Raw genomic sequence first — 27,500 nt, forward strand, 5'->3', positions numbered from 1 at the left:
AGTGCATACCTCCGCCAGGCTGAACAGTTTACATTTTGTATCAAACTGATAGGCCGGATCTGAATCTGGATCTGAACCAAAATTTAATTAGTTATTCTTGTCATCTAACCAACTCATCCACCTCGTTTTGTCATAATCAATCCACAACTTTTTGATATATCGTGCTATATATCATTTTTGGTTCCATTTCTCAATGGCGAAGAATCACTTATAATTTTTTTTTTAATTATAGAATCCAGATTTGGATTGGGATCTTCATCAAAATCGAATCAACACGTATTTGGCACACACTCAACCTGTCCACCAAGTATTGTCTGAATCTGTCCCTAACTTTTTGAGATACCATGCTGTATATCGTTTTTAGCCCTGTCACTCAATGGTGACGATAACATAAAAAAATTTATTGGATCAGGATTCGGATCTGGATCTTCACTGAAATCAAATCAATTCTTCGTTGTCATATACCCAACCTGTCCACCAGGTTTCATCCGAATCTGTCTACAACGTTTTGAAATGTGCTATATATCGTTTTCAGCATGGTGAAGAATCACTTTACGAATTCTCATATCCTGATCCGGAATCAGGTCCGGATCTTCACCAAAATCTAATTATTTCATCCTTATCACACACCCAACTTGTCCACTAAATTTCATCCACATCTGTCCACATCATTTTGAGATATTCTGTTCACAGGCAGACAGCCAAAAAATAACGAAAGACGTCATGCAGAGCACGATACTTGCGACATCCCTAAAACAAATTGGACCACAAAAATAATTGGTGGTTGAATTCACTGACCTGATGTGCAAATCCTCTTCAAATTTAAAGTTAATTGGAAGAAAATTGACATTTATAGAAATCTGGCCGATGTTGACCTCTTGGTATATGTTGACCTCAAAAATAATTGGTGGGTGAATTCATTGACCTGATATGCAAATCCTGTTCCAATTTCAAGTAAATTGGATGAAAATTGACAATTTTAGAAATTAGGCCTATGTCGACCTTTTGGCCTGCTGTTGACTTCAAAAATAATTGGTGGTTGAATTCAGTAACCTGAACAGCAAATCCGCTTCAAATTTCAGGTCAATGGGATGAAAATTGAGGATTTTAGAAATTCCACCTGAGTTGTTGACCTTTGGCCTATGTTTACCTCAAAAATAATAGATGGTTGATTTCAATGACCAAATATGCAACTCCACTTAAAATTTCATGTCAATCAGATAAAAATCGACAATTTTATAAATCTGCTTTATGATGACCGATTGGCCCAAGATGATCTCAAAAATAATTGGTGTTTGAATTCAATGATGTGATGTGCAAATCCTGTTCAAATTTCTAGTCAATCAGATGACAATTGAGGATTTTGGAAATTTGACAAATTTGTTGACCTTTGGCCTATGTTGACCCTTTGACCTTTTGACCTCAAAAATAATAGGCTTCCTTTCTTGGAAAGTCAGTCTTTCATTGGCACACCTGAGCTTCTAACCATCTGACAAACTTTACCATATGGTGAAGTTTCGTGAAGATCGGTTTAAAATTGTGACCTTTTGGTGATAAACATACAAACAAACAGACAGACAGACAGAATAATGCACACAACCAACCAAAAAAAAAACTTGGAAAATCTTCGATTTTCACAAGAAACAAACTTGATTTCTGACCATCAATTTGGATTTAGACCAAGTCACTCAACCCTGGATATGCTGCTTCTGCTTTCCCAACAATGGATGGAGGTCCTCAATGCCAACCATGAGATCAGAGCCATCTCCCGAGACATATCGCGAGCTTTCGAGGAGTTTTGGCACCCCACACTGCTCTCTTCTTATGGTACCAAACTCTCTTCTGATGGTATCCACGGCAATCTCCACACATGGTTCGTGGATTTCCTCTCCTATTGTAGTCAACACGTGGCTCTTAATGGAATTCTTTCATCCCCTCTTCCTGTCCAGGCTAGAGTTCCCCAAGGCAGTGTTCTTGGCCCTGTTCTTTTTCTGGTTTTCATTAATGATCTCTTAGACTCTGGAAAATTCTCTATCTCTTTGCTGATGACTCCACCCTCTGCCTCTGATATTTTCTCTGATCCCTCTGATTTGCAGGCAGCAGTTTCTTCACTCTCTGCAGACCTGCATAAAATCCCAATCTGATCAAACACTTGGAATATGTCTTTCAATCCTGACAAATCTCCTACCCTCACCATGTCTCTCTGAAAGGACCCTCTGGAACCCTTCCCTCTGAAACCCATCCCCCCTTCCCCTTCTACTTTCTCAACAATCCCCTTGAAGAAGTCCTTTCATTCAAGCTTTTGGGTGAAATCACTATCTGCCACGATCTTTTCTGGGAAACCCACATCTCCAAGATGGCCTCCAAAGCCAGTTGCCGACTGGGCATCCTACATTGTGCAAAGTCCTTCCTTGGCACACCCGAGCTTGTAACCATTTACAAAGCTTTCATCCACAGTCTGATGGAGTACTGCTCTCCCCTCTGGGGTGTTGCTCCTACCTCACATCTAGCTCAACTTCACGCTGTGGTAACCAAGGCATTTAGGATCATTGTTATCTCCCACAATGAAGCTGAGTCTTTGAGTCGAGTCTCTCACTCTCTCACCGGAGGCAGGTCGGTGGTCTTTGTCTTCTACCGTCTCCTCTCCGGACTTGACACCCTTGCTCTGTCTGTGATCTATCCCCCCCCCCCCTATATTTCTGCAGGGCACTCGAGGTCTGCCAAAAACTCCCTTCTGGTGAAACTGCCAAAATCAAGAATCACTGCTCACCTTCACTCTTTCATTCCTCTTTTTTTGCCACCACTGGAACAAACTCCCACACTCTCTTCAATCCCACTCCTCCCTTCAGGTCTTCAAAACAGCTGTTCACCACCATCTCATATCTTCTCCCATCCAAAACCTCGATATTTACTCGCCCAGTTAATCCACCCAGAACCCACCTCCTTCAAATTGTTGTTAACCTTTGACCTATGTTGGCCTTTTGGTCTATGTTGACCTTTTGGGGGATGTTAACCTATTGGCTGACGATATTTTGGCTGACATGGATCTTTTGGCTTATGTTGACCTCAAAACTAATAGGTCGTTGAATTCACTGACCTAATGCGCAAATTATCTTCAAATTTCAACTCAATGGGATAAAAATTAATGATTTTAGGAATTTGACATAGTTGATGACTTTTAGCCGATGTTGACCTTTTGACCTCAAAGAAAATAGGCTTCTTGGTTATGACGAACTCTACCATGAAGTGAAGTTTCATGAAGATCGGTTTAAAATTGTGACCTGCAGGCGATTGACATGCAAACAAACAGAACAACACACGTGACCAACCAACATACATGAAATGTCTTCAGTTTTCACAAGCAACAAACAAACACACACACAAACAAACAGACAGAATGATAACACACGTGACCAAGGAATATACACTACCTGAAAAATATTTGATTTTAGCAACTAACAAACAAGAAAGATGTGCAGAGCACGATACTGGCAAAATCCATAAAACAAATTTGACCTTAAAAATAATTGGTGGTTCAATTCAATGACCAAATGTGCAACTCCTCTTCAAATTTCAAGTCAATGGGATGAAAATTGAGGATTTTAGAAATCTGGCCGATGTTGACCTTCTGATCTTCAGAACTCAAAAATAATTGGTGATTGAATTCACTGGCCTGAGATGCAAATTCTCTTCAAATTTCAACTCAATCAGATGACAATTGACGTTATTAGAAATGTTGACAAAGCCGTTTACCTTTGGCCTATGTTGACCTTTTGTCGTTAAAATCAATAGGCATCTTTATTATGACCAACTCAATCATTTGGTGAAGTTTCATGAAGATCGGTTTAAAAATGTGACCTGTAGGCAATTGACATCCAAACAGGCAAACACAGAAACAGGCAAACAAACAGACAGAATAATGCACGCGCGTGAATAATGTGTGTGTCAGTCGGTGTCGGTCTGTCTCTGTCTCTGTCTCTGTCTCTGTCTCTGTCTCTGTCTCTGTCTCTGTCTCTGTCTCTGTCTCTGTCTCTGTCTCTGTCTCTGCCGTCTATCTCCATCTCTCTCGTGCCGCCTTATGTCTGCTGGTTGCAACCATTAATATACTTCCTGTAATTGAAAAATCTTCAATTTTCGCATGAAACAAACAGACAGACAGACAGAGACAAACAGGGGAGAAAACATAACCTCCATCCACCTTCTGTGATGAGGGGAAAAATCAGGTGTCAGTCATTCTATATATCTCTCTCTCTCAATATATATATATATATATATATATCTCTCTATCTCTATCTCTATCTCTATCTCTATCTCTATCTCTATCTCTATCTCTATCTCTATCTCTATCTCTATCTCTATCTCTATCTCTATCTCTATCTCTATCTCTATCTCTCTCTCTCTCTCTCTCTCTCTCATGGCTGCTCGTTGCAGCATTGGTTTGGGACGCGGCTATGCCGTTGATGCAATGTCTCTATTACCAGTACACTGGGACTCATTTTACCAACCTCAGAAGGATGACAGGTCGAGTCAACCCCACCTGGTATTAATTCAGCGGCCAAACGGGCTCGAACTCAGGACCCTAGGATCCCAAGTCAGCCACTCTAACCGCTAAGCCAACACCAGGCTTATCCAGTGACTGTGAAGTACTTAACAGAACTACTCATCTACCCAATGGTAACAGGTTGTATGACACCAAACTCTATCAAATAACATGGAATCATTTACTAATGGACTCCATGTAATCTTCTGGGAATTTTACCCCCAATCACTTGCCAATTGCTTGATGCAGGTTGAAGTCATCCACTGTTGAGCCGTCCATTAAAATCTCCATTAAAATGTGAGACACAATTTGTCAATGCATCATGCATGCTCTCATGCACATCATGGAATATGTTACGCATTTTCAGAATTTCATGCAAAAAAAATACCATTCACTATAAAATCAGACATGACGGATATACATGACTCATGTCACTGTGGAAATACCCCCTAACCTGAATCCCATATACGAGTTCTATCTGCATTGATAATTATCGGTCAGCCATGATCAGTGGTCAGAAAGATACAGTTACAAGAATATAGATTCTGGACACCTGACTTTTTCAAACTTTATTTGATAAATTGTGTTAAAAAAAAATAAAAAAACAATCTGCATTGCCAAACGGCAGGTGAAGCAATAACACACCTTTAAATGAGACCTTCAAAATGGCCCAGATTACAGCATTTGAAGTCGAGGATTTTTCCAGGGGACAGGGTGAGGGGGTGGGGTGTTTGAACCCAGACCCGCTGTCCGAGTCTTACTCTTTGGGAAAATACTCATTTTTTCTCATTGAACTATCACCTCAGTCTCAGTATCTGGAAAATAATGCAATTGAGAGGTCTGTTGATGCCAAATTGTCAAACCCAATTTTCTCAAATCCATGTTAACCTTCTAATTTTTGTGAAAATTATTAAACAGAGGTGATAAAAACAAAATCCAAATTACAAATCATCAAAATCTGCAAACAACTTTACGCCAAAAATATCTCAAACTAAATGCCGCGAATACGATTCCTGCGCAACAGGAATCCTGGGAAAACCTCATAACGTTCAACCCTTGCGTATCATGAGAATCTCGTGAGGCTCAATTTCATTTTGAAGATGAAATGCCCATCACAAGTGAGTGATCGACCACATCACTCTCTGGATTATGGCATTGTGGTTTCCTCGGCCATATGTCTCGACAAATTGAGAACACGCACCGTGCAGTTTTAGGATCGCCCTGAGATATTTCCTGGACGGCGACTTTAATTATCTCCGAAGGCAATTTCAGCCGTTCATGGGACATCGGGATGCCATTACGATTACTATGATGCTAATTGCAGGGCAAATCCTGCCAAAACTCAACCAAATCACTGCATCTACGAGCAAGTGCTTTGGAAAAGTTGTGGGTTTAAAGGATGTGCTGATTTTAATAAATGAGGTGAAAATCAACCTATTACAGCTATGGAAGACTCAAGAAGGCAAATTTATGATGCGTGAGCATGACGTGTCCTCATTCCGAGTTAGCTCTGTGGGTATAAAATCCAAATCAACTTATGAGTAGTCAGGAACTTGTCAGCATGCCTTTCAGTATGGATTTGAGCTGACAAGATGGCCTAGAGGTACGAACAATCGCCTCGAAGCTGCATAGCCTGGATTTGAATGTCAGCGCACCTATAAACTGTAATCCCGGTGTTTCACAAGCAGGGTCATTCATCAATGTGTGTGCCGTCCTTCGGATGGACGTTAAACTGGGATTCCAGTCTGTCAGCATTCGTTGGTGGATGCTAAAGATCCCACGGCATCCTTCATGAAGAGTCGGCGAGCTATCATCTCTGCAGCATGGACAAATTCCAAATTCCCACCCGAACCAGCACAGCCACACCCTCAGCTAATGATGCTACCCCGCAGCCTTCTGCTGCACATGAAAGAAGAAGTATGGATGCACAACAAAAGCTGCTTGCACTGCAATTAACATGCTGTAGTCTTTTATAGTAAATGTATCACAATGAGCAGAAACAGTATGAAAACACCCCATAATAGGCAGGCCATGTCAACATTTGCACAAACTCCAGTGATGGCTTGTCTCACCAGAGATGATAACATTCAGAGTTAATCCTACAGTGCTCGAAAAGAGTGATATTTACTCGTCGTGTAGTTATTGTTTAGTGATATAATCAAGCCGGAAATTACTCAATTTGACCCTCGCAATACAGTCATACTTATTCACTGCTCTGTTTTGCCACCTAAGAGTCAGAATAACTTCTGGGTTGTTTTTTTTTATAGTTATTGTGATTTTGGCTAATTAGAGTCAATTACCATAATAGGTCATATTAACTCCTGCGGTATATTACAACTACTCCCATTAAATGTTGTACTTCTTCCTGAAATTGGTCATAATCTCTCCCACCATCATCAAAGTTATTTTCCAACCTTGGTTATAATTACTCTCGCTTTTAGTCATACTTACTATCATTATCAGGCTGGCAGGATAGCTCAGCGGAAAGCACACACAGCTGCCTCGAAGCTGTCGAGCCTGGGTTCAAATTCCGATCCACCTATAAACTGTCATCTCTGTTTTTCGCAGGCAGGGTGTGCGTCATCCCTCGGATGGATGTTAAACATGGCTTTCAATATGCTAGCTTTAGTTCGTGGATGTTAAAAGATCCTTCGCTCATAGTGAGATATTGCTGGCACCATGACCAAATTACAAATTCCTGCACTCTCAATCGAGAATCCTGCAACGGAGTGGTAACACGTCCAAGGTTGTAACTCTTTGGTCATGGTCACTCCCTCCTTTTCTCTTTTTATGAAAGTTAATCTCACTTTCAGAAACACTTCCTCACACCTTTCGGCATACTTACAACATGATATGCCGAGCGTTGGCTTAATGGTTAGGGTGGGGGGCTTTGGAGCCGAGGGTCCTGAGTTCAAATCCCGCTCAGCTGTTGAATTAATACCAGGTGGGGTTAACTCGACCTGTCATCCTTCAGAGGTCGGCAAAATGAGTGCCAGCATGCTGGTATCCTGTGGCGGAGTAGAGACCCGTCCAGGATTGTGCCCAATAGCCAAGGAGACTGCTTAAGCAGTACCAACGCTCTGTACAGAGTATGGTCCCAATCTCCTCCTCTCCTACAACATGACAATGTGCAATGCTTTAATGTGCCTTTCGCTATACAGTGCTGTATCGTGATCGGATCCCAGCACAGCGCACCCAAGTATATGCACTGAAGACCTATTCCATATTCCTTCATGAATACAAGTAATTCTGACATTGCAAATTTTAACAGAAATTGATTTAAAACACAAATTTGACCCACTAGTTACTTACATCATTAGTGAGGTAGCTGTGCAGTGCCCCTACACATTAGGAAAGGAGTTTGTCATTTGGTTAGGGTGCCGGTGATAACTCGTCTTCTCATTAGAAAAGACACCGATCATGAAACATTCATCTCCACCAACTAATCCTAGCAGACTGGACACCAGGCTTAATGTGCCTCCAAGGATGAAAAACAAACACTTTGTGATGCAAACACCATTCTGACGGTTTATCATCTGATCAGGGATCGGAAAAGGAGAGGAGGGGAGGAAACCCAGTAACCAGCAATTAAGAGGGTTGGGTTAAGTGGGGTTAAAGGGGGAATAAAATATGGGAAGGTTAATTGGGGGTAGAAAATATCCACAAGCACTTCTTATAATGGGCTTGGGTTGAGGGATTACTGAAAGGCAATGAATGTACCAACGTTATACAAAAGATAGCAACAGAGATGTAATTGGCCCAAATAAGTTAATTTATGTCACCTATTTGTACAAGTTTATCCATTAATTTTTCAAAACATTTATCATCTCCAAAACAAATTAAATTTATAGAGGACTGAACATAGTTCAAATTCTGATTGCTTCATTTAATGCTGCTGTTTTTTGGGATGGCAGCTTTTGTTCTCATCTCTAAGTGACCTGCTTCCGAAACGAAGTAAAGAGTTCCGGATTTCACTTTTGATTGTGTCAATTGTTGTTCATACTGTGTGCTCATTGCCAAGTCTTTATCATTTCTGGTTATTTTCATCTTGTGCAGCTGCCTCAGTGCGTTAGGCCTATCCATTTAGTCCCAAAACGTTCTTCTCATTTCCCCTTTTATTCCTGCCACCCACACAACCTGTCCACTCAAATATTTAAAATGACAATTTTATAATATTGAATTTTCCTACACTCTCATTTCCAAATGTTTTCCTCCCATACTGCTTTCTCTTCCCTCCCTTCCTGTTTCATTCCTGGATAGCTCACAAACCAGCTCATCGTCTCTCGACACTTTCAAACAGCACTGTCTTTCTTCATGTCATTAATCATCCTTCCTGCTATCCAAATCCTGATGTCAGTCTACATCTTGCTGATCTTGGAATTCTGGAAACAAACCAGTATTGTGGTGTATGTGACATGATAGTGGTAAACCCCACTCACATCAGTACCCTCCCACACACCATCTCCTGCACCTCGGAATCACCCAAGCGCTGCTCCAGGTTACCCTGCCCCCACCATGGATCTGTGTCATTCTACCCCCACACCTGTTCCCTGTCCCTACAATTCTGTGCCCCCCCACCACCCACCCCCTATATACTTATACACTTCACTCACCACTCCAAACTCCCAGGAATACCTTTTGGTTGTGCTTTCCCCTCTGCAACTACCTCTTGTTTTTCTCTGTGGTGTACCATTCTCCCAACAGTGACAACCCCATTTATCTCTCTCTCTGGCAACATACAACCACTCATCCCAATGCTCTTTTCATTATATGCGGCAATTTCAACTGTTACCTTACCAATGCACTGGGAGTTGTATCTCTTCAAACAGCCATGGCACTGCAGCAAAGGATTTTGTGACTTTTGGGCCTGATCCAATCTGTGAACTTTCCAACAGATTTCTGTCATTGACAAATCTTCCATTCTGGACGTGGTAATGACTACCTTTTCTTCTAACTTATCTTGTGCCTCCACTGCTCCAATTAATTTCTCTCATCACATGCTAGTGAGAGTCTACATCTCTTGAGCTGTTATTAAAAAGCCATCTCAGTGCCACAGAGTCTGGTCGTTCACACAGGCCAACTGATGGGGACTGCAAGCTGCCCTCTCACTTCAAGATTGGTCTTCCATTTCCACCACTCGAGACATTGATGCCGCCAGGGAATTATTCAACAAAGGCTTACGCTGTTCCATGCACAGATTTCTCCCATCTCGTCTGCAGCTATCGTTCCTAACTTCTTGCCCCAGGCAATCTAAATCCTGCTGTGAGGCATTTGCCTTCAAACAACCTGCCTTCTTTTAAAGGGAGGAAAATCTGACTGATGGCAATCACAGGTCATTCCACAAAACCTGCAACAATGGTATGTCCAATCTCAAAAAAGACAAAGGCCAACTGAAAAGCTAAATTCTCAAAACTTTCTCCTTCCCAAAGTCCTACTGTTGCCTTGTTAAGTGTGTCTCTGGAGTATGAGTCCCCTTCATCTCTTCCCCCACTTCAAATGGCACCACACCAAACTCTTTTCGTGAGAAGGCCAAATGTTTCAATTGTGTGATTGCATCCAAATCTCACATATCTAACACTTCACTTGCAATACTTATCCTACCATTCGCACCCAACTGCCCCTGGACACTGTCTTTTGAGACCTTCGGTGGTGGAGAGGTTTCTGGCAACCCTCGACTTCTATTCTTTGACAGGCCTTTTGGGTATCAATGCCCACTCGCGACACCCATGCACATGCACGGGATAGCAGTACAACATAGCTGGTTGCAGCCGACAGACCGCACACGGGGAATGACAAAAATACGCATTGTGCAAAATGCAAGTGGTACTATGGAACGCCAAGACTTCCCAAACATTGTCGGCATGTCCGCTAAGTGCCACAGCAATTTCATAGGGATCGTGTGACGGCGAGCCGAGTTTTTCGTGTGCAAGCTTGGTATTATAATAGAGATGTCCTAAAAATCTGCTCCATTGCCCTTTCATATCCTCTTTCTGCTCTGTTCACCATATAATGTGCCCCCGGTCACCTTCCGTTTCCTTATGAATCAGCCAACATAAGTGCATTACACAAAAACAGATGCAAAAACAGATCCTCTTAACTCCAGGCTTATTAGCTTACTTCTAATGACAAGTAGTCATGGAAACCATCACCGCAATTCACATCAAATCCTTCCTTTTTCCAATATCCTGATCTTTATTTTGGCTTCTGGCTCAGTCACTCCAGCATGGACATGCTGCTTCTGCTCTCCCAACAATGGATGGAGGCCTTGAATCTCAAACCAGAGATCATAGCTATCTGTGTGGATATATCTCGAGCATTCGACAAGGTCTGGCGCCATGCCTTGCTCTTCAAACTTTCAACCAATGGCATCCATAGCCACCTCCTTTTACGGTTTGCTGACTTCCTCCACTCTTGCAGTCAGTGCATGGCTATAAATATGATTCTCTTATTTACTCTCCCTGTTTAGTCTGGAGTGTCCCACAGCAGTATATTGGGCGCAGTCCTATTCCTCATTTTCATCAATGATCTTTCTGATTGTTTGGAAAATCCTCCTTATCTGTTTGTTGATAACTGCACCATTTGCCATAACATACTTCAGGTTTGCAGGAAGCAGCCTCTTCCGTTTCTACAGATCTTGATAGAATGAGGAGCTGGTCCAACACTTTGAATATGTCAGCCAACATAAAACCCATAAAGACTTCCGGTTCTGGGTTTGAAGAGAAGGCTGGTTCTCTCAGGGGTCTCTGCCGGCTTTCTCAAAGTTAAGTTTCCGGTCGTGATTTGTCACGTTTTAACTGTTCATTTTCTCACCTTCATTGTTATTGTGTGTTCCTAGTTCGGTTTTGTTTCAAAGATCGTGCTATTTTGTGAGTTTTCATCGACCTTGTCTTATCGGGCTCTGTGAGGCCGACTTGTCCTTCGCGTCTCGGTATACAATCGTTTATTTATATTCTCTCCCTATTACCATCAATTCGTATCTTCCCCACTTTTCCCAACGCCACCCACATATCCCTCCCAACGACACACTCTGTTTCTTGTCTTAAATTAAAAAAAAAAACAACCCTTTCTTCCCCCTTATCCATGAGTACCGATCCTCCTTCTTCTTTCTCCTCCTGCCGGCACACCATCTTTCTTCTATTTGACCTGACCCACTATCACCATTACCGTTACGATTTCTTCCCACAACCTTCCATTCTCCAATCTTACCTAATCTTCAAAAATCCATCAAAAAATTTTTTTCCTTGTATCCTTCCTAACTATACACCTGAAACCAAGTGTCTCTCTCTACTCTGCGTTTACCGATCCAAATTCACCATTCACCTCACGATCTTTTCTTCAATCTTTCCTTTACCCAATCATATGCAATCTCCATCAAAAATAAATAAATAAAATAAATAACAATAATAATAATAAATACAATCTCTTATAATGCTTCATCTTCCTCTTTCACACGTGAGGTTCTCATCACTGTATCATAATTCACTTCTCTTTTTCTATTTCAACAGACTGCTCTCAATTTGACCTTTCCTTCATACCTTGCCTAAAAAAAATCCAACTGTTACAGTGTTTCTTCTCTCCATTCTCTTAATTCACCTTTATTGCATCCCTCAAGAAATGTCTTCAGTCTCATTTCTGACCGAAAAATTAAAAAAAATTAAAAAACCCACTTTGCTTTGCATGTTCGCTTTCCTTCAATCGCCATTTTTTTTCCAACTTCAGTGCCAATTCACCCCTCTCACCCCTCCCTCTTAAAGCAACAATCGCACTCTTCTCCCTCCAAACTTCCCTCTCATCTTTCCCCAAAACACCCCCCCTCACCTTTCTCCCTCAACTCCCTCCACTCACCCTTCTCACTCACTCTTCTCAAAGTTGCCCCCCCTCATCCACAAAGCTGCCTCCTTCCCCGGCCCTCTCTCCTTCATCTCATCACTCTATCTCCCCAAATCCTCAACTGCCTTCCAAGGCACCTCAACCCAGCACCACAGAGCCTTTTCTCCTCCTCATTCAGCCCCCTCCCCAAGCTCTTCTGGAATCCCCCACACTCTTTCAACAACTCTCATTACCTCCCCCCTTGTCCTGCCCTCCCCACCCACTCCCCACCCCTGTACCCAAAGCCTCCTAACCCTTCATCTTCATTAACAGTGTGGACCTCAAATATCCCGGGCCTTCGCTCAAACCTGACAGCTATTTCCACACATGTCGCTACTGACAAACCAGACATGATCTGCCGAACAGAAACTTTCCTCCCTCAAGACATCTCTGACTCCTGAGTATCTCTCCCTGGTCAGTCCCTCCTCCGGTATGACAAACCTGAGCCTCTTCCTGGTGGAGGAGTTGCTCTCTTCATCAAAGACTCAATTCCTCACTTTCCATGCACTGCCCTCACTCGCCCACACCCCCAGGAATACCTCTGGCTACGGCTTCCCCTCCACTCCCACCTCATGTTTATATGTGTACTGTACCGTCCACCAAACAGTGATGACTCCATTTCATCTCACTATCCGAAAACATGGACAAACTTCTATCCTCTCATCCAAACTCTCTCTTCCTCAAGTGGTGACTTCAATTGTCATCATTGCAGTTGGCGAGGTGTGGGAACCTCTCTCACCTGTCATGGTACTTCAGTAAAAGACTTCTGCAGCTCATTGGGACTGACTCAATCGGTCAACTTCCCGACTCGGATCTCAACCAACAGTACTCCATCTCTTCTGGATCTGATTTTGACAAATTTACCTGAAAATATCTGCTGTTCTTTCTCCGCTCCAATCGGTTCTTCCGACCACGTGCTTGTCGAAGTACACATCTCTTTGGGTGTTATCAGAGCACCACCTCACCACCATCGAGTCTGGCATTTCACTCAGGCCGACTGGCAGGGTCTCCAAGTAGCCATCAAACTTCTAGACTGGTCTCCCATCGCTACTTTCTCCAACATCACCTCATCCTGGGAATTCTTTCAAAGAAACTTGCTCTGCCTCATGCACAGATTTATCCCCTCTCGTCTTCAGTTGTCCTCCCCTTCCTCCCGCCCTTGGTTTACTGAAGCTTGTGGCGAGGCAGTTGTCCTGAAAGAACTTGCTTTTGCCTCATGGAAAGAAACCCAACTGAGGGTAATCTCAGTTCCTTCCATAAAGCGCGGAACAAGTGTGTATCTACCCTCAGGAGAGCCAGAAAACAACATCTTTCTCATCTCAAGTCTGAACTCTCAAACCTCTCTCCCTCCTCAAAATCCTGGTGACATCGAATCAAATCTGTTTCTAGTGTACGTCCCCACTCCATCCCCTCCCTTACCTCAAATTGCTGCACTGCTGATACCGCACGTGAAAAGGCTGAATGCCTAAAATCGGTGTTTGCATCTAAATCTTGTGTCCGAAATCCATCACTTTCTGTACCCACCTTACTCAGTCGCACCCAACTGTCCCTGGACTCTGTGTCCTTTTCTCCTGACAAGGTGGAGAGCTTGCTGTCAAACCTTGACTCAGATTCTGCAACCGGTCCAGAGGGCATCAACCCTCGTGTCCTAAATACCTGCTCCTCTGCTCTTGCTCACCCTCTCTCTGTTCAAGTCACCCTCTCATTTGCTCAAGGTCATCTGCCATCTGCTTGGAAATTGGCAAACATTACTGCCCTGCATAAAAAAGGTGCAAAAACAGATCCCTGCAACTACAGACCAATCAGCCTTCTCCCAATCATCCCCAAGGTTATGGAATCCATCATGGCTTCAGACATTAAATCCTTCCTCTTCTTCAATGGCTTAATTTCCGATCATCAATTTGGTTTCAGACCAGGTCACTCTACCCTGGATATACTGCTTCCCTTCTCCCAAAAATGGATGGAGGTCCTCAATGCCAGACATGAAATCAGAGCCATATCCCAAGACATATCGCGTGCTTTTGACATGGTCTGGCCCTCTGCCCTGCTCACCAAACTCTCTTCCTATGGTATCCAAGGCCATATCCACTCATGGCTCGCAGACTTCCTCTCCTGTCGCAGTCAACCTGTGACCCTTAATGGAGTTCTTTCATCCCCTCTTCCTGTCCAGGCTGGAGTTCCTCAAGGCAGTGTTCTGGGCCCTGTTCTTTTTCTGGTTTTCATCAATGATCTCTCTCACTCTGGAAAAACCTCTTTATCTATTTGCTGATGACCACCCTCTGCCGAACCATCTGTCATCCCTCAGGTCGGCAAGCAGCAGCTTCTTCGCTCTCTGCAGATCTGGATAAAATCACAAACTGGTCCAACACGTGGAACATGTCTTTCATTCCTGACAAATCTCACAATCTCACTATGTATCTCCGAAAGGACCGTTTGGAACCCCCAACCCCCCCCCCTCCATCTACTTTCTCAACAATCCTCTGGAAGAAGTCCTTTCATTCAAGCTTCTGGGTCTAAATATCTGCTATTATCTTTGCTGGGAAAGCCCCATTTCCAACCTGGCCTCCAAAGCCAGTCGCCGACTGGGAATCCTCCGTCGTGCAAAGTCCTTCCTCAGCCCACCTGGGCTCCTGACCACGTACAAAGCTTTGCTCTGCAGCCTTATGGAGTACTGCTCTCCCCTCAGGGCTGGTGCTCCTGCCTCTCACCTTTCTCGGCTTCACGCTGTGGAAACCAAGGCATTTAGGATCATTGCTATCTCCCGCGATGAGGCTGAGTTTTTGGGCCTCTCACTCTCTCACCGCAGGCAGGTCGGTGGTCTTTCTGTCTTCTACCGTCTTCTTTCCGGTCTTGCCCCCCCCCCCCCACTCGCCCGCTCTGTCTGCAATATGTCCCCACCATATTTCCGCAGGGCACTCAAGGTCCACCAGCAACCCCCTTCTGGTAAAACTACCAAAATCAAGAATCACTGCTCACCTTCACTCTTGCATTCCTCTTTTTCACCATCTTTGGCATAAACTCCCACATTCTCTTCAACCCCATTCTTCCCTCCAGGCATTCAAAACAGCTGTTCACCACCACCTCTTATCATCCCCATCCAAATCCTCGATCTTTTCTACCCCCATTAATCAACCCCAAACCCACCTCCTTCAAATTCCCTGCTTTCCTTTCTGAAAGTCCCTGTAATGTCCATCTTATATACCCCATGTTCCCCACCCACACCTCTCCCTTCCACAGATCTCCTAATGTCTGTTCCCCACTGTTTTGTCCTTCCCTCTCCTGCCCCTCTTGTCTCATACCCCCCTTGCTATGCGTTGTGTGTTCGCTCTCATACGAGTCTTGACAATGTATACAAAAAAAAAAGTCTTTCAACCCCGACAAATCTCACACTCTCAATCTTTCTTTCTGAAAAGACCGTTGGACAAACCCTCTCATCTATTTCCGTTCCAAACGTCTTGATGAAGTTCAGTCCCTAAAACTTTTGGGCCTCACCATCAGCCACAATCTCTCTTGGGCAAACCATACATACAAGCATCCTCCGTCATGCCAAGTCTTTCCATGAGAAATCAACATCAACTTACAATAATGCACAAGGCCTTCATCCATAGCTTCATGGTATATTATGTCCCCTTTGAGCTGGTGCCCCTGCCTCACACATTTCACAACTTGAATCAATGGAGGAACTCTCCCATGACAACGCTGAATCTCTGTGCCACATTGAAGAAATGGCTTCTGGTGAAACTCCCAAAATCCAGTTTCACTGCTTGCTCACTTCCACTTATTTGTTCCTCTTTTGTCACCTGTAGAACCAACTTTCTCAGTCTGTTCAATCTCACTCTTCGCTCCGGGGCTTCAAAATGGCTGTTCACCTCCTCAACTCCCCCCCCCCCCAATCCATAGTCATGATCTTTTCTACATCCCCATTCCCTTGCTCTCATTCTTCCCCTCAACCATTCTTCCTTAAAGTCTCATTCTGCCCTGCTGTCGGTCTGTTTCCCTACTTTCCAATGCAGTGTTCTTTTATATTCTGTTTTATTCTATGTTCTATCTCTTCCACGAACCTCGACTTTGTTTACAAAAAAAGAAAAAAAAAGTGTTGGGAAAAGTCGATCGTTGACCTCCCTCAGCATATTATGTGATGAGATCATATTATGATTGGACTGAGAAGAGGGAAATTATTTTTGATTGTAGTGAAAAAAAAAAAGCAATCAGCATATATAAAAAAAAGAAGTAATCAGTTCAGCATCATCAAAACAAACTGAATCTTGAATCTACAAGTTTTCTACAATCGACATTTACAACACTGTCCCTTAACTAACCTTTACAGGGAAGTTGAAAAGCTTGACGAGGCCGTAATCATCACCCGTAGCAAGCAGATGGCCATCGTGGCTACGACAGGCAGTGTTGATGTCAGAGCCGTCACTGTGCCGTGGTCTGATGCCAGCACAAGGTATGCCCAAAACACCTGTCCATGATGCCCACTCCAGTTGTGCCACCTACCCAAAAACCCAAAAAGAAATGAGTGGAAAGGCAACAATTGTTTGAATCTGGCTTTCCCATTGCAAGGACACCCAATCCACGATCGAGAGAGATAATTCTATACAGGGCTTCCCTCTTGGATAAACCGAGGAATTTTAAACAAGGTAAACCGAGGAATTTTATGGTAAAAAAAAAAGACAATAAATAGCCCGAGCAATTTCCCACTGAATAATGAAAATCTCATGATTTTCTGCTAAAGTAATGAAACATTTCAAAATCCTTTCCCATCACGATATAAACTACATATTGCACTGTAAACCTCAAGTGTATACCTCCTCTCAAGTGTGTGAACCATTGAGATATCATTCTTCAACTATCGTCTCTAAACAATCCTCTTTTTGTTTCTCTACAAGAGAGGTGAAGGAAGATCGTCGAAACATGAAGGAAGATTGTCGAAACAACAGGATTGCACAGTACGACAGGCGAGAACAGAGCGCTTCAGATTTTCTTTTTTAACAACAGGAAAAGTTGAAAAGCGTGGATGACATTGTGATTCATAAAGTACTCTTAGAGTTAGAAGATGAAGGCAGCTTCCTCTGGATGAATGAGACGAAAGCCTCCATGACGAACTGCAATAAAAACATTGGTAAAACAAGAACGAACACTCGTTGGAGTGGAGCGGTGGAGCGCATACCTCCACCACACAATGCCTGATCCATGAGAATATATCGGGCCCAATACATTTGTGAAATATCATGCTATATGTCGTTTTTGGCCTGATCTCTCAATGGTGAAGAATCACTTTGAAATTAAATAATTCTCGTATCTGAATCCAGAATCCGGCTCTTCACCAAAATCTAATTAACTCATCGTTATCAGTTATCACACACCTAATGTGTCCACCAAGTTAGGTCCGAATCTGTCCACAACTTTTCGAGATATCGTGCACACAGACAAACAGACAGATGTGAAAACATAACCTCCTTCCACCTTCGGTGGTGGAGGTAATTGAATCATGCTGCACCACATGGTTCTGAGAAGACAACCCAGTTTTGCCTTCAGATCAGGGGTGAGGATGTGTCGCTTCAATAATTACAATGGTTGAAGATGTTGGTTTTGAAGATGTCAAATTGCATCGGCGAGCATATTCATTAATGAGGCAGGAGCTATATACACCAATCAGAGTGAGGATATAGTCAATAAATAGATAATCGCTCCTCAGAAAATGTTCATTGCTGATGAAATCGGGTTGCCTTGCACTGACTAAACCAAACAATTGTGATTTCTGGAGGACTGTTGTGGGGTGCATACAAAGGATGGATAATGAAACTATTCAACGCTTGTTCTGTGTGCAGAAACACCTTCCAGATGCTGTGCTATCCCACTCCTACCTTCAGGCCTTCAAAAGCAGGTGGTACAACATCTCATGTCATTACCCATCCTTCATTACCCCTATGTGCCTGGTGTTGGTTTAATGGTTTGGGAGGTGGGCTTGGGATCCCAGGATCCTGAGTTCAGATCCCACTTGATTGTTGAATTCATACCAGGTGGGGTTGACTCTGCCTATCATCCTTCTGAGGTCGGCAAAATGAGTGCCAGCTTGCTGGTATCCTGTGTCGGAGTGGTGATCCGTCCAGGATTGTACCCAATAGCCAAGGAGATTGCTTAGGCAGCACCAACGCTCTGCACAGAATATGGTCCAAATGGATGGATGGATTACTCCTATTAACTCTTCCTAAGGCCCAAGTCACATTTGCTCTACGGCGAGGATACAGCGGCTATACACCCTCTGAATTGACAGAAACATGCGGCGGCCGCAGAGTTTCTGTGGTGACCTCAGGGTGGCCCTACGCCGTTTGGCTATATTTTACAGGCCGAAGGCGTCGCCGTGGAATTATGGCACGGAGTTATAACTTTTTTTCATTTCTACGTTCGCTGTAGCAATTCGACAAGCCGAAACAAAAGAACTGGTATAAAATAAAATAAAAAAAAGAACCCACTCATTACCGTCCGTCTGGCCACACGTTCGCCTTAGGGCCCCCCTGCGGTCGCCTTGCGGGCACCTTGCGTCTGCCTTGAAAATTCTATGGCCGCCGCAGGAACGCCCTAAGGTCACCGTGCGACATCAAATCAAAGACCATATGGCAACCCCACGTTTTCGGTCTCCACAATTTATAAATACGCCGTGCAGCTCCCCAAAAAATAAAAACATATGTGACTGCTACATTGTGTGACCGTGGAAATACTGCGGCCGCCCTATAATTGCTAGTGGCCGTAGATTTTTTGGACCCCACGGCCGCCGTGGTAAATGTGACTTCGGCCTAGCCCAACCCTCTTACTTGCAGGTTGCATTGTTTCCTTCCCAACCATTGCTCTTTTCCTGTTCGTTAATTGCTTTGATTACTGTATCCAATGGTTGCCCAGCTGCCCTACTTCCAATTCATACCCTGCGTCACGTTGCTCTTCCATGAGCCTCAATGTTATAGAGTAAATAACTTTGTCGTTTGAATGAGTGGGTGGCTTTCAATTGCTACTTGTGTTCCTTGCAACCAACAGCCATGGTTGAAACAACGCTTCTCAACCAATCACATAGTTGGCACAAGGTATCTCATAAGCTAAGCAGATTATATCCAGGAAACTTGATCTACCCTGCATCATTGGAACTCTTCTTCACTTCAAACATTTTAAGTTTATAAACAAATATATTATTACTTTTCTGGAAAACTTTTATTAAATTGTCTTGATATTATTTTATGGTGGTGTGCTATCTGGGACAGGCCTATTCGCAAAGATTGCTTCGCAGAGCACCAAATACTTTCTTGGCATTACCCTACCTTTTCTTTTGTGATCCTTCACTATTTTAATGCAAAGTTCAGCTTCTTCATTTTATCCTGATATTGTTTGACAAAACGTTGAGTAAGCCCTTGGATAAGTTGCGCTGAAATGCAAATGAACACCCATTCATTCCTTGTATTTGACACCAGTTCAGCTTGCATATTCTCTTCTGCCAAAACACTTGATTTTTTTTGAACTCGTAAGACGCCAAAATACAAGGACTTTGCTGCGTCAAACTCATCTCACTCTGTGTTACAAGGGGCTGGAAGCATGGTGATGTAACTCTTCCAATGAAATGTTCCACTTGAGGGACTGAACGGGAAAGCATCCCACCAGGGACACTTCGTTGGTTTATCTGGGATGTTTTAAAGCATGCCTTCGGTGGGAGAAGACATAGTAGTGCTTGAGCTGGTCAAGAACAGGAGCATTGTGAACGAGGCATTAGATTACTGGTACAAGCTGAAGCTTTACAATCTCACGATTAATAAAAATAATGTCGATTCCAGCTCACTTGCTTCTAAAAATACATCATTACAGAATGCTTACACAAAAGCAGAGGGAATGATATTGACTCGTGAAGAATCTATCCTTACGGACGGGTTACTACCCCAGAATTAGAGCTGCGTTAATTCCTCCATCATTACAGCTGGGTTAATTCCCCCATTATTACAGATGGGTTACTTCCCCCAGAATTAGAGCTGGGTTAATTCCTCCATCATTACAGCTGGGTTAATTCCCCCATTATTACAGATGGGTTACTACCCCAGAATTAGAGCTGGGTTAATTCCTCCATCATTACAGATGGGTTAATTCCCCCATGATTACAGATGGGTTACTACCCCAGAATTAGAGCTGGGTAACTTCACCCAGAATTACAGATGGGTTACTACCCCCAGAGTTACAGACGGGTTAATTCCCCCATTATTACAGACGGGTTACTTCACCCAGAATTACAGACGGGTTACTACCTCCAGAATTACAGACGGGTTAATTCCCCCATTATTACAGACGGGTTACTTCACCCAGAATTACAGACGGGTTACTACCTCCGGAATTACAGACTGGTTACTATCCCCAGAATTACAGATGGGCTACTTCATCCAGAATTACAGACGGGTTACTATCCCCAGAATTACAGACTGGTTACTTCACCCAGAATTACAGATGGGTTACTACCTCCGGAATTACAGACTGGTTACTATCCCCAGAATTACAGACGGGCTACTTCATCCAGAATTACAGACGGGTTACTATCCCCAGAATTACAGACGGGCTACTTCATCCAGAATTACAGACGGGTTACTATCCCCAGAATTACAGACTGGTTACTTCACCCAGAATTACAGATGGGTTACTATCCCCAGAATTACAGACTGGTTACTTCACCCAGAATTACAGACGGGTTACTACCCCCAGAATTACAGATGGGTTAAATCCCCAATAATTACAGACGAGTTAAAACCTCAAGAATTGGCATATACTCTACCGGTCAAAAGTTTGAGAACACCCCTATTTTTCAGTTTTTACTGAAATTTAAGCAGTTTAAGTGCAGTGAATAACCTGAAATGGTACAAAGCGAAGCGGGCCAGAGGGTTAGCAACTGCAGCTGTTCTGCAGCAATGGAAGTAAATTAAGCCTTGAAAGTTAATGAAAACAATTCTGACAAGTGTCCCAACTTTTGTTCATCAGTTACAAACCCTCTGTCTGTATAAAAGCAGTGTTGGAACAAACTGTGTTGCTACACCCTCTGAAGCATTATTTGGACAATATTGCACTGCAGGAAGTAGTATATTGCTGTCATTATGGCGAGAAAGACAATTAACAAAGGAAGACAGACAGACCATTATAACCCTTAAAATGTTGATCTTTCCTTCAGAGAAATTGCAAAGAAGCCAAGGTGTCAGAGAGTACAGTTTCCTACACTATCAAAAGGCACTTGCAAACTGGAGGAAACTCTGACAGGAAGAGGTCTGGCAGACCCAAAGCCACAACACAATCAGAAGACAAGTTTCTGAGAGACAACAGCTTGTGTGATAGGCGGCTCAGAGGACAGCAGCTTCAAGCACAGCTTAACACTGGTCGAAGTAAGGAAGTCTCAGTTTCAACTGTGAAGAGAAGACTTCGAGCTGCAGGTTTGACAGGTCGAGTGGCAGTAAGAAAGCCATTGCTAAGATGGCCAAATAAGAAAAAGAGGCATGCCTGGGCCATGAAGCACCACCAGTGGACTACTGAAAACTGGAAGGTCTTCTGGACTGATGAATCAAAATTTGAAATCTTCAGTTCATCACGCAGGGTTTTTGTACGCCGTCGATTAGGCGAAAGGATGGTTCCTCAGTGTGTGACACCAACTGTAAATCATGGAGGAGGAAGTGTGATGATCTGGGGCTCTTTTGCTGCATCCAGAGTCGGTGACTTGCACAGAGTGACTGGCACCCTGAACCATAAGGGCGACCACAGCATTTTGCAACACCATGGAATACCCTCTGGTCGACGTCAAGTTGGTCAGGGGTTCATCCTACAGCAAGATAACAACCCAAAACATACCTCCAGGCTATGTCAGAACTACCTAGGAAGAAAAGAACAAGCCAGTAGGCTTCAAATCATGGAATGGCCAGCACAGTCTCCAGACTTAAACCCCATCGAGCTGGTTTGGGATGAACTGGACAGAAGGGTGAAAGCAAAGCAACCTACAAGTGCAACACATTTGTGGGAACTTCTGCAACAGTGTTGGGAAGAACTTTCCGAACAATATTTGATCTCCATTGTGGAAAGAATGCCACGAGTATGTTCGGCTATTATATCTGTAAAAGGTGGCTACTTTGATGAGTCAAACATTTAAATGAAATTTTGTTCAACAAAACGATTCCATGATTTCTTATTTTTATCTGCAATTGTTTATTTGTTCAATGCTTTAATTTCAGAGAACATTGAAACATTAAACTGCTTAAATTTCAGTAAAAACTAGAAAAATAGGGTTGTTCAAAGAATTTCGACTGGTAGAGTATATGACGTACTACCCCCTTCCACCAGAAGCAGCACCATGTGATAGACATTTGCAGAAATAAAATTTGGGTACTGCTCCCCCCCTCCCCACCTTCAACCCCTGAGACTACTGATATATTTTATTGCCTCAGGCCTTCCTGTGCACACCCTAAGTAAATTCCTGCAGGTGAAACAGGAATTTGTAGAAATTTCCCAGGATGACAGCAATAACTCACTCATTCATCATCGTAAGTGGTACCTTTAATGTCCACCTACAAATGCTAGCAGACAAGCCCCTAGTTTAACATCAATCCAAAGGATGGAGCACTTTGTGATGCAACACCCTGTTCGCAAAGTATTGACCTGATAGTTCATAGTCAGGCTAATATAATGAAACAGTCTCGACAACAGGAACATATTGTAATTTCTCATGAATATAAAATTAATGTGCAATTGTTGTTTGCACTTGTAATATCAGTCTCCTGAATGTCATACAGAATTTGGTCAGTCCAGGTGATTCAGCTGAAATTTAATTAAAAAAAAACTTGAAATTGCTTTTTCCAACTCATTTTCACTTCCAAACACCAATTATAATTGACAACAGAATATGCGATCATTTGTTGATTTGACTTGCCCAGACAAGTTCAACGACTGCAGCATGAAGGCCTCTTTCAACATGGACCAGTGTTCGATTCAAAACAATTTGAAGCCATTGTACTGCAGTAAACGTCTACCGGCAGCAAAACCTTCGAACCAGAAGTAAAAAAAAAAAGAAAAAGAAGCCCTCTGCTTCGTCAAGGGCCTTCTCTTCGTTTCGGGTTTGGCATTGTTGTTGTTTACCGGTTGTCCATTTTTCTTGCTGCGTGTCCAGCACAGTTCCATTTCAGGTTTTTGATTGTCACCAGAATGATAAGGAATTTTGTTTTTCTGTCTGATCCATTGGTTTCTCTTCTTATCCTTTTGGGTTATGCCAAGACAGCATCTTTCTTTGGCTATTTATCTGGTGATCAATTTTGCTCCATTGTCTTTGATAGAGACCACGTTTTACTGCCAAATGTCATTGCTGGTATGTAGAACACACGGATTGATTTCTAAACAGATTTATTTATAACTAGCAAATATCACCCGTCGCTTCGCTGACGGGGATACTAAAGGGGGGAGGGGGAAAAAGAGGGGTGTGGGGGAGAGAGAGAGCGGGGAGAAAGGAGAGAGGGGCAGCGAGGAGGAGTGGAGATCGAGCAGGGGTGGGGGAAGGGAAGAGTGTGAAGTGAAAGGAAGGGAAGGCAGATGTGTGGTGGAGCGTTAATTATAAAAGATGGAGTGGGGCAGGGGTGGGGGAAGGGAAGGCAGATGGGCGGTGGAGCGTTAATTACCGCGCAGACTGTCCGGTGACAAACACCACCCAGACGGGTCCAAAGACAAACACCTCCTGGACACATCCAGAGACAAACCATGCTCAAAACCTTCCGGAGATAAAGACCGTCCAGACATAACCCCCATCCGGATATGTCCAGAGAGAGAGAGAGAGAGGGAAGGGGAGAGTGAGAGAGGTTTGGGAGGAGGGTACTGCACTGAATTGGGAGGGAGCAAGGATGGGAGTGAGGGAGCAAGGATGGGAGAGAGAGAGCGAGAGAGAGAGAGAGCGAGAGCGAGAGCGAGAGCGAGAGCGAGAGAGAGAGAGAGCGAGAGAGAGATATGCTTTATGAACAACACACACACACACACACACACACACACACACACACACACACACACACACACACACACACACACACACACACACACACACACACACACACACACACACCACACACGCTTGGCTGGTGTCGGCAACAAACCAAAAACCATGAGAAGCTTTCACTGAAAAACAAAGTTGCATTGATATAGACATTTCAGGGAAATGTTCACAAACATTAATCTTTATAAACAGCTGCGTGTGATGGGTGGAAAAACAATTTGGCTCGGTAAATTACAAAACACGTCAATACGGAAGACGACTTGGAAATCGGGTATTATTTCACAACAACTCGCTCAGAGTGATGGAGCATGAACTACTCGCTCAGGGTGACAGAGCACGAGCCACTCGCTCAGGGTGACGGAGCACGAACCACTCGCTCAGGGTGACGGAGCACGAGCCACTCGCTCAGGGTGACGGAGCACGAACCACTCGCTCAGGGTGACGGAGCACGAACCACTCACTCAGGTGACGGAGCACAAACCACTCGCTCAGGGTGACGGAGCACGAACCACTCGGTCAGGGTGACTGAGCACGAACCACTCACTTTGAATGATGTGGCGGGCAAAAGCGTCCACAGTGAGTGAACGATTTGCTCAGAAGTACGGAGCGCGGTACTGCTATCAACTGTCAGGCTATGGCAAGTGGCTTAAGCACTCATGCCAGCGCGCCAATTAAATGGTTGAGAAGGAACTGTTGGCCAGGCTGTTGTTGCATATCACATGGGATCCCTTTAACTTTCAAGGCAGTCTTCACCGCACACACAGCAGTTCATGAAATAAAATGAATTTGTTCAAATAATGACAATCCACAAAAATGTTGCAGCTTAATGCAGAACAACCCTGGAGACATCGCAAAGTTTAATTGCCTGTGAAATAAAGATTGCAGATAATCCACCATCTCGCCTGTTCGTCTGTTCAAGTGTCACGTGGTACATAGGTTCGGGGTTCGCGCAAGTGGTGTAACTTTTCTTTTTAACGTCCGTTTTTTTACCAGATTTGCTTCGACTCCCTGAAGAGCACCTCACGAAACCTCCGAAAATATGGACACAGATGTGGCAGTCACAATGGATCGGCAGCCCCTCTGGGGCACAGGGCACGAGGTCTCGCAGTGAATGCATTAAATCATTTATCTCAATGAAGCTAGGTAATTTTGGCATTTTCCTAAATTTTTTGTTCAATCAATATCATTCTCCAAACAGTAGAAAAAGGCAGCTTTCATGCTTTGGAAATTTCACATTTTCTTGTGCATCTCTGGAGAAAGATGAAACATCGTCTTGCTTGGTTAAAGTAAATGGGTGTATCGGCTTAGTTATAAGAGTCGTTATTTCTTTCAATTATCAAATTTCACTCCAGATTTCGACACTTATTTAGTCCGGACAATATCCGATCCTCAAAACCGAAATAATATTCCAATCATATACTTAAATTAGATCATGTCATATACTTTATATCATATACTTTATATCATATATCGTATACTTTAATTGAGAGTCGATCATGGAAAATCGTATCATAAAACATGAAAACGCTCCAAGGTCCTAATTTGAAAACTTTTGTACTTATAAAAGGGATCTATATAGTAATTCGTAGCTCTGATGTAGAGGCATTCAATAATGAATGAGGAGAGTGGAAAAAAAAACTGAGGAAAATAAGTGTGCTGGGAGTGCAGTTTTCTTTCCCTTTATTGCTTCTCCACCCATGCTTATTTACACGAATGTGAATTGTAGTTCTCATTATGCACGTCATACTCTATATCCTGGCTGAAACACTGTGAATGTCATATATTGCTTGCTCAATATGCAGTGATGTCTTTGTTAAGGCATTCATACCTCAGATGGAGGAATGTCTTGCCTCTTTCCCCGAGTCGCCTCAAAGAAAAGCAGTTCCTGAGTTCCCGTGTTTACCTGTAGCAAGCGACCTGGACAATGGAAGACAAATTTAATTGGCAAGGTAAGTCATGTCCAACACATTAACAAGCACTTATTTGACATTCTCAAGTCTCTCAAACCATTGACCCACCATGGCCTTCCCAATCAATGTGAGAAACAAATCCTGCTCCAGGCCGACAAACAGCAACACGCTTGCTAGTCAGCACGTGATAAATGTCCACGAAGCCATCATGCGATGCAACAGCCAGGTACTTGCCGGGGTCTGCATGTATGGAAAACACATTGATGGAGCACATTTTTCAATCATACTTGAAGATGGGGTTAACAATATCAGTTAATGTATTTCCTGCTTGAAGGTACTTATGAGGTCATGCTTTAATTTGCCTCTAAAACCTCCAAGTTATTTCTCTCTTTATATGTCACAAGTAAATGGTACACTGTGATGGGCAGGAATGAATCCACTTTTCAAAAGGGGCCATAGAGTTTTGGTACACCCAATTACCAACAGGAAAGAAATATAAAGAATTATTAATTCACAATTGTTTGTTTGATTTTTAATGAAGTAGCACTCTTAGACTACATCCCAAAATAGTGATAGATAACAGGTACACGTATATCATGCTATTATTCCTCGTTCAGAACAAGTGAAAGTTCTGTGGTGGAATGCAATGTGATGGCTGGCATTCATGCAGAATTATGTCCCATAGTGGTCCAGAAGCTGTCGCAGAGTGGTTCATACTGGTGTGCCCATGCTCTATACAAAGCATTGTTTTGTCCAAAGCAGTTTCTTTGGCTCGGGTTGTAATCCGGGATGGGTCACCACTGATGCAGGATACTCGACTGAGAGTGCAGGAATTTGGAATTTAGCCAGAATGCCAGAGACAGCTCCTTCTTCTCTTCACAAAGGACACCGTGGGCTTTTTTTTTAACATCCACCAACTAATGGCAACAGATGGATACTCACTTTAAGGTCCATTCAAGGGATGGTACAGATTGATGAATCGTCCTGCCTGCGAAACACTAGGATGACTGCTTATAATTGGGCCGAGATTTGAATCCAGGCTAGATAGCTTAAAAGTGAGTGCATATACCTCTGGGCTAACCAGTCAGTCCAGATTGGTTCAATTGAGTTTAATTTGAGGGTTCTGGGCTGACAATAGCAGATTTTA

The 27,500-nt window shown here is 43.3% G+C and overlaps 1 protein-coding gene across 3 annotated transcripts in view; it reads right to left on the minus strand.

The window, feature by feature from the left end:
• Positions 1–27,500, minus strand: part of LOC147031457 (echinoderm microtubule-associated protein-like 6) — a 479,813-nt gene that overhangs the window by 80,127 nt on the left and 372,186 nt on the right. For all 3 annotated transcript variants that reach the window (XM_085863494.1, XM_085863486.1, XM_085863479.1), the window contains exons 23-25: positions 26,462–26,593; positions 26,272–26,360; positions 16,729–16,905 (exon numbers count right to left, since the gene is read on the minus strand). In XM_085863494.1, coding sequence (XP_085719620.1) covers positions 16,729–16,905; positions 26,272–26,360; positions 26,462–26,593 — 398 coding nt within the window. The remainder of the gene's footprint in view (positions 1–16,728; positions 16,906–26,271; positions 26,361–26,461; positions 26,594–27,500) is intronic.

The sequence above is a fragment of the Eptatretus burgeri genome, chromosome 2 (assembly GCF_056783735.1).
Source record: "Eptatretus burgeri isolate ZD-2024b chromosome 2, Ebu_testis_v1, whole genome shotgun sequence".
Lineage (NCBI taxonomy): Eukaryota > Metazoa > Chordata > Myxini > Myxiniformes > Myxinidae > Eptatretus > Eptatretus burgeri.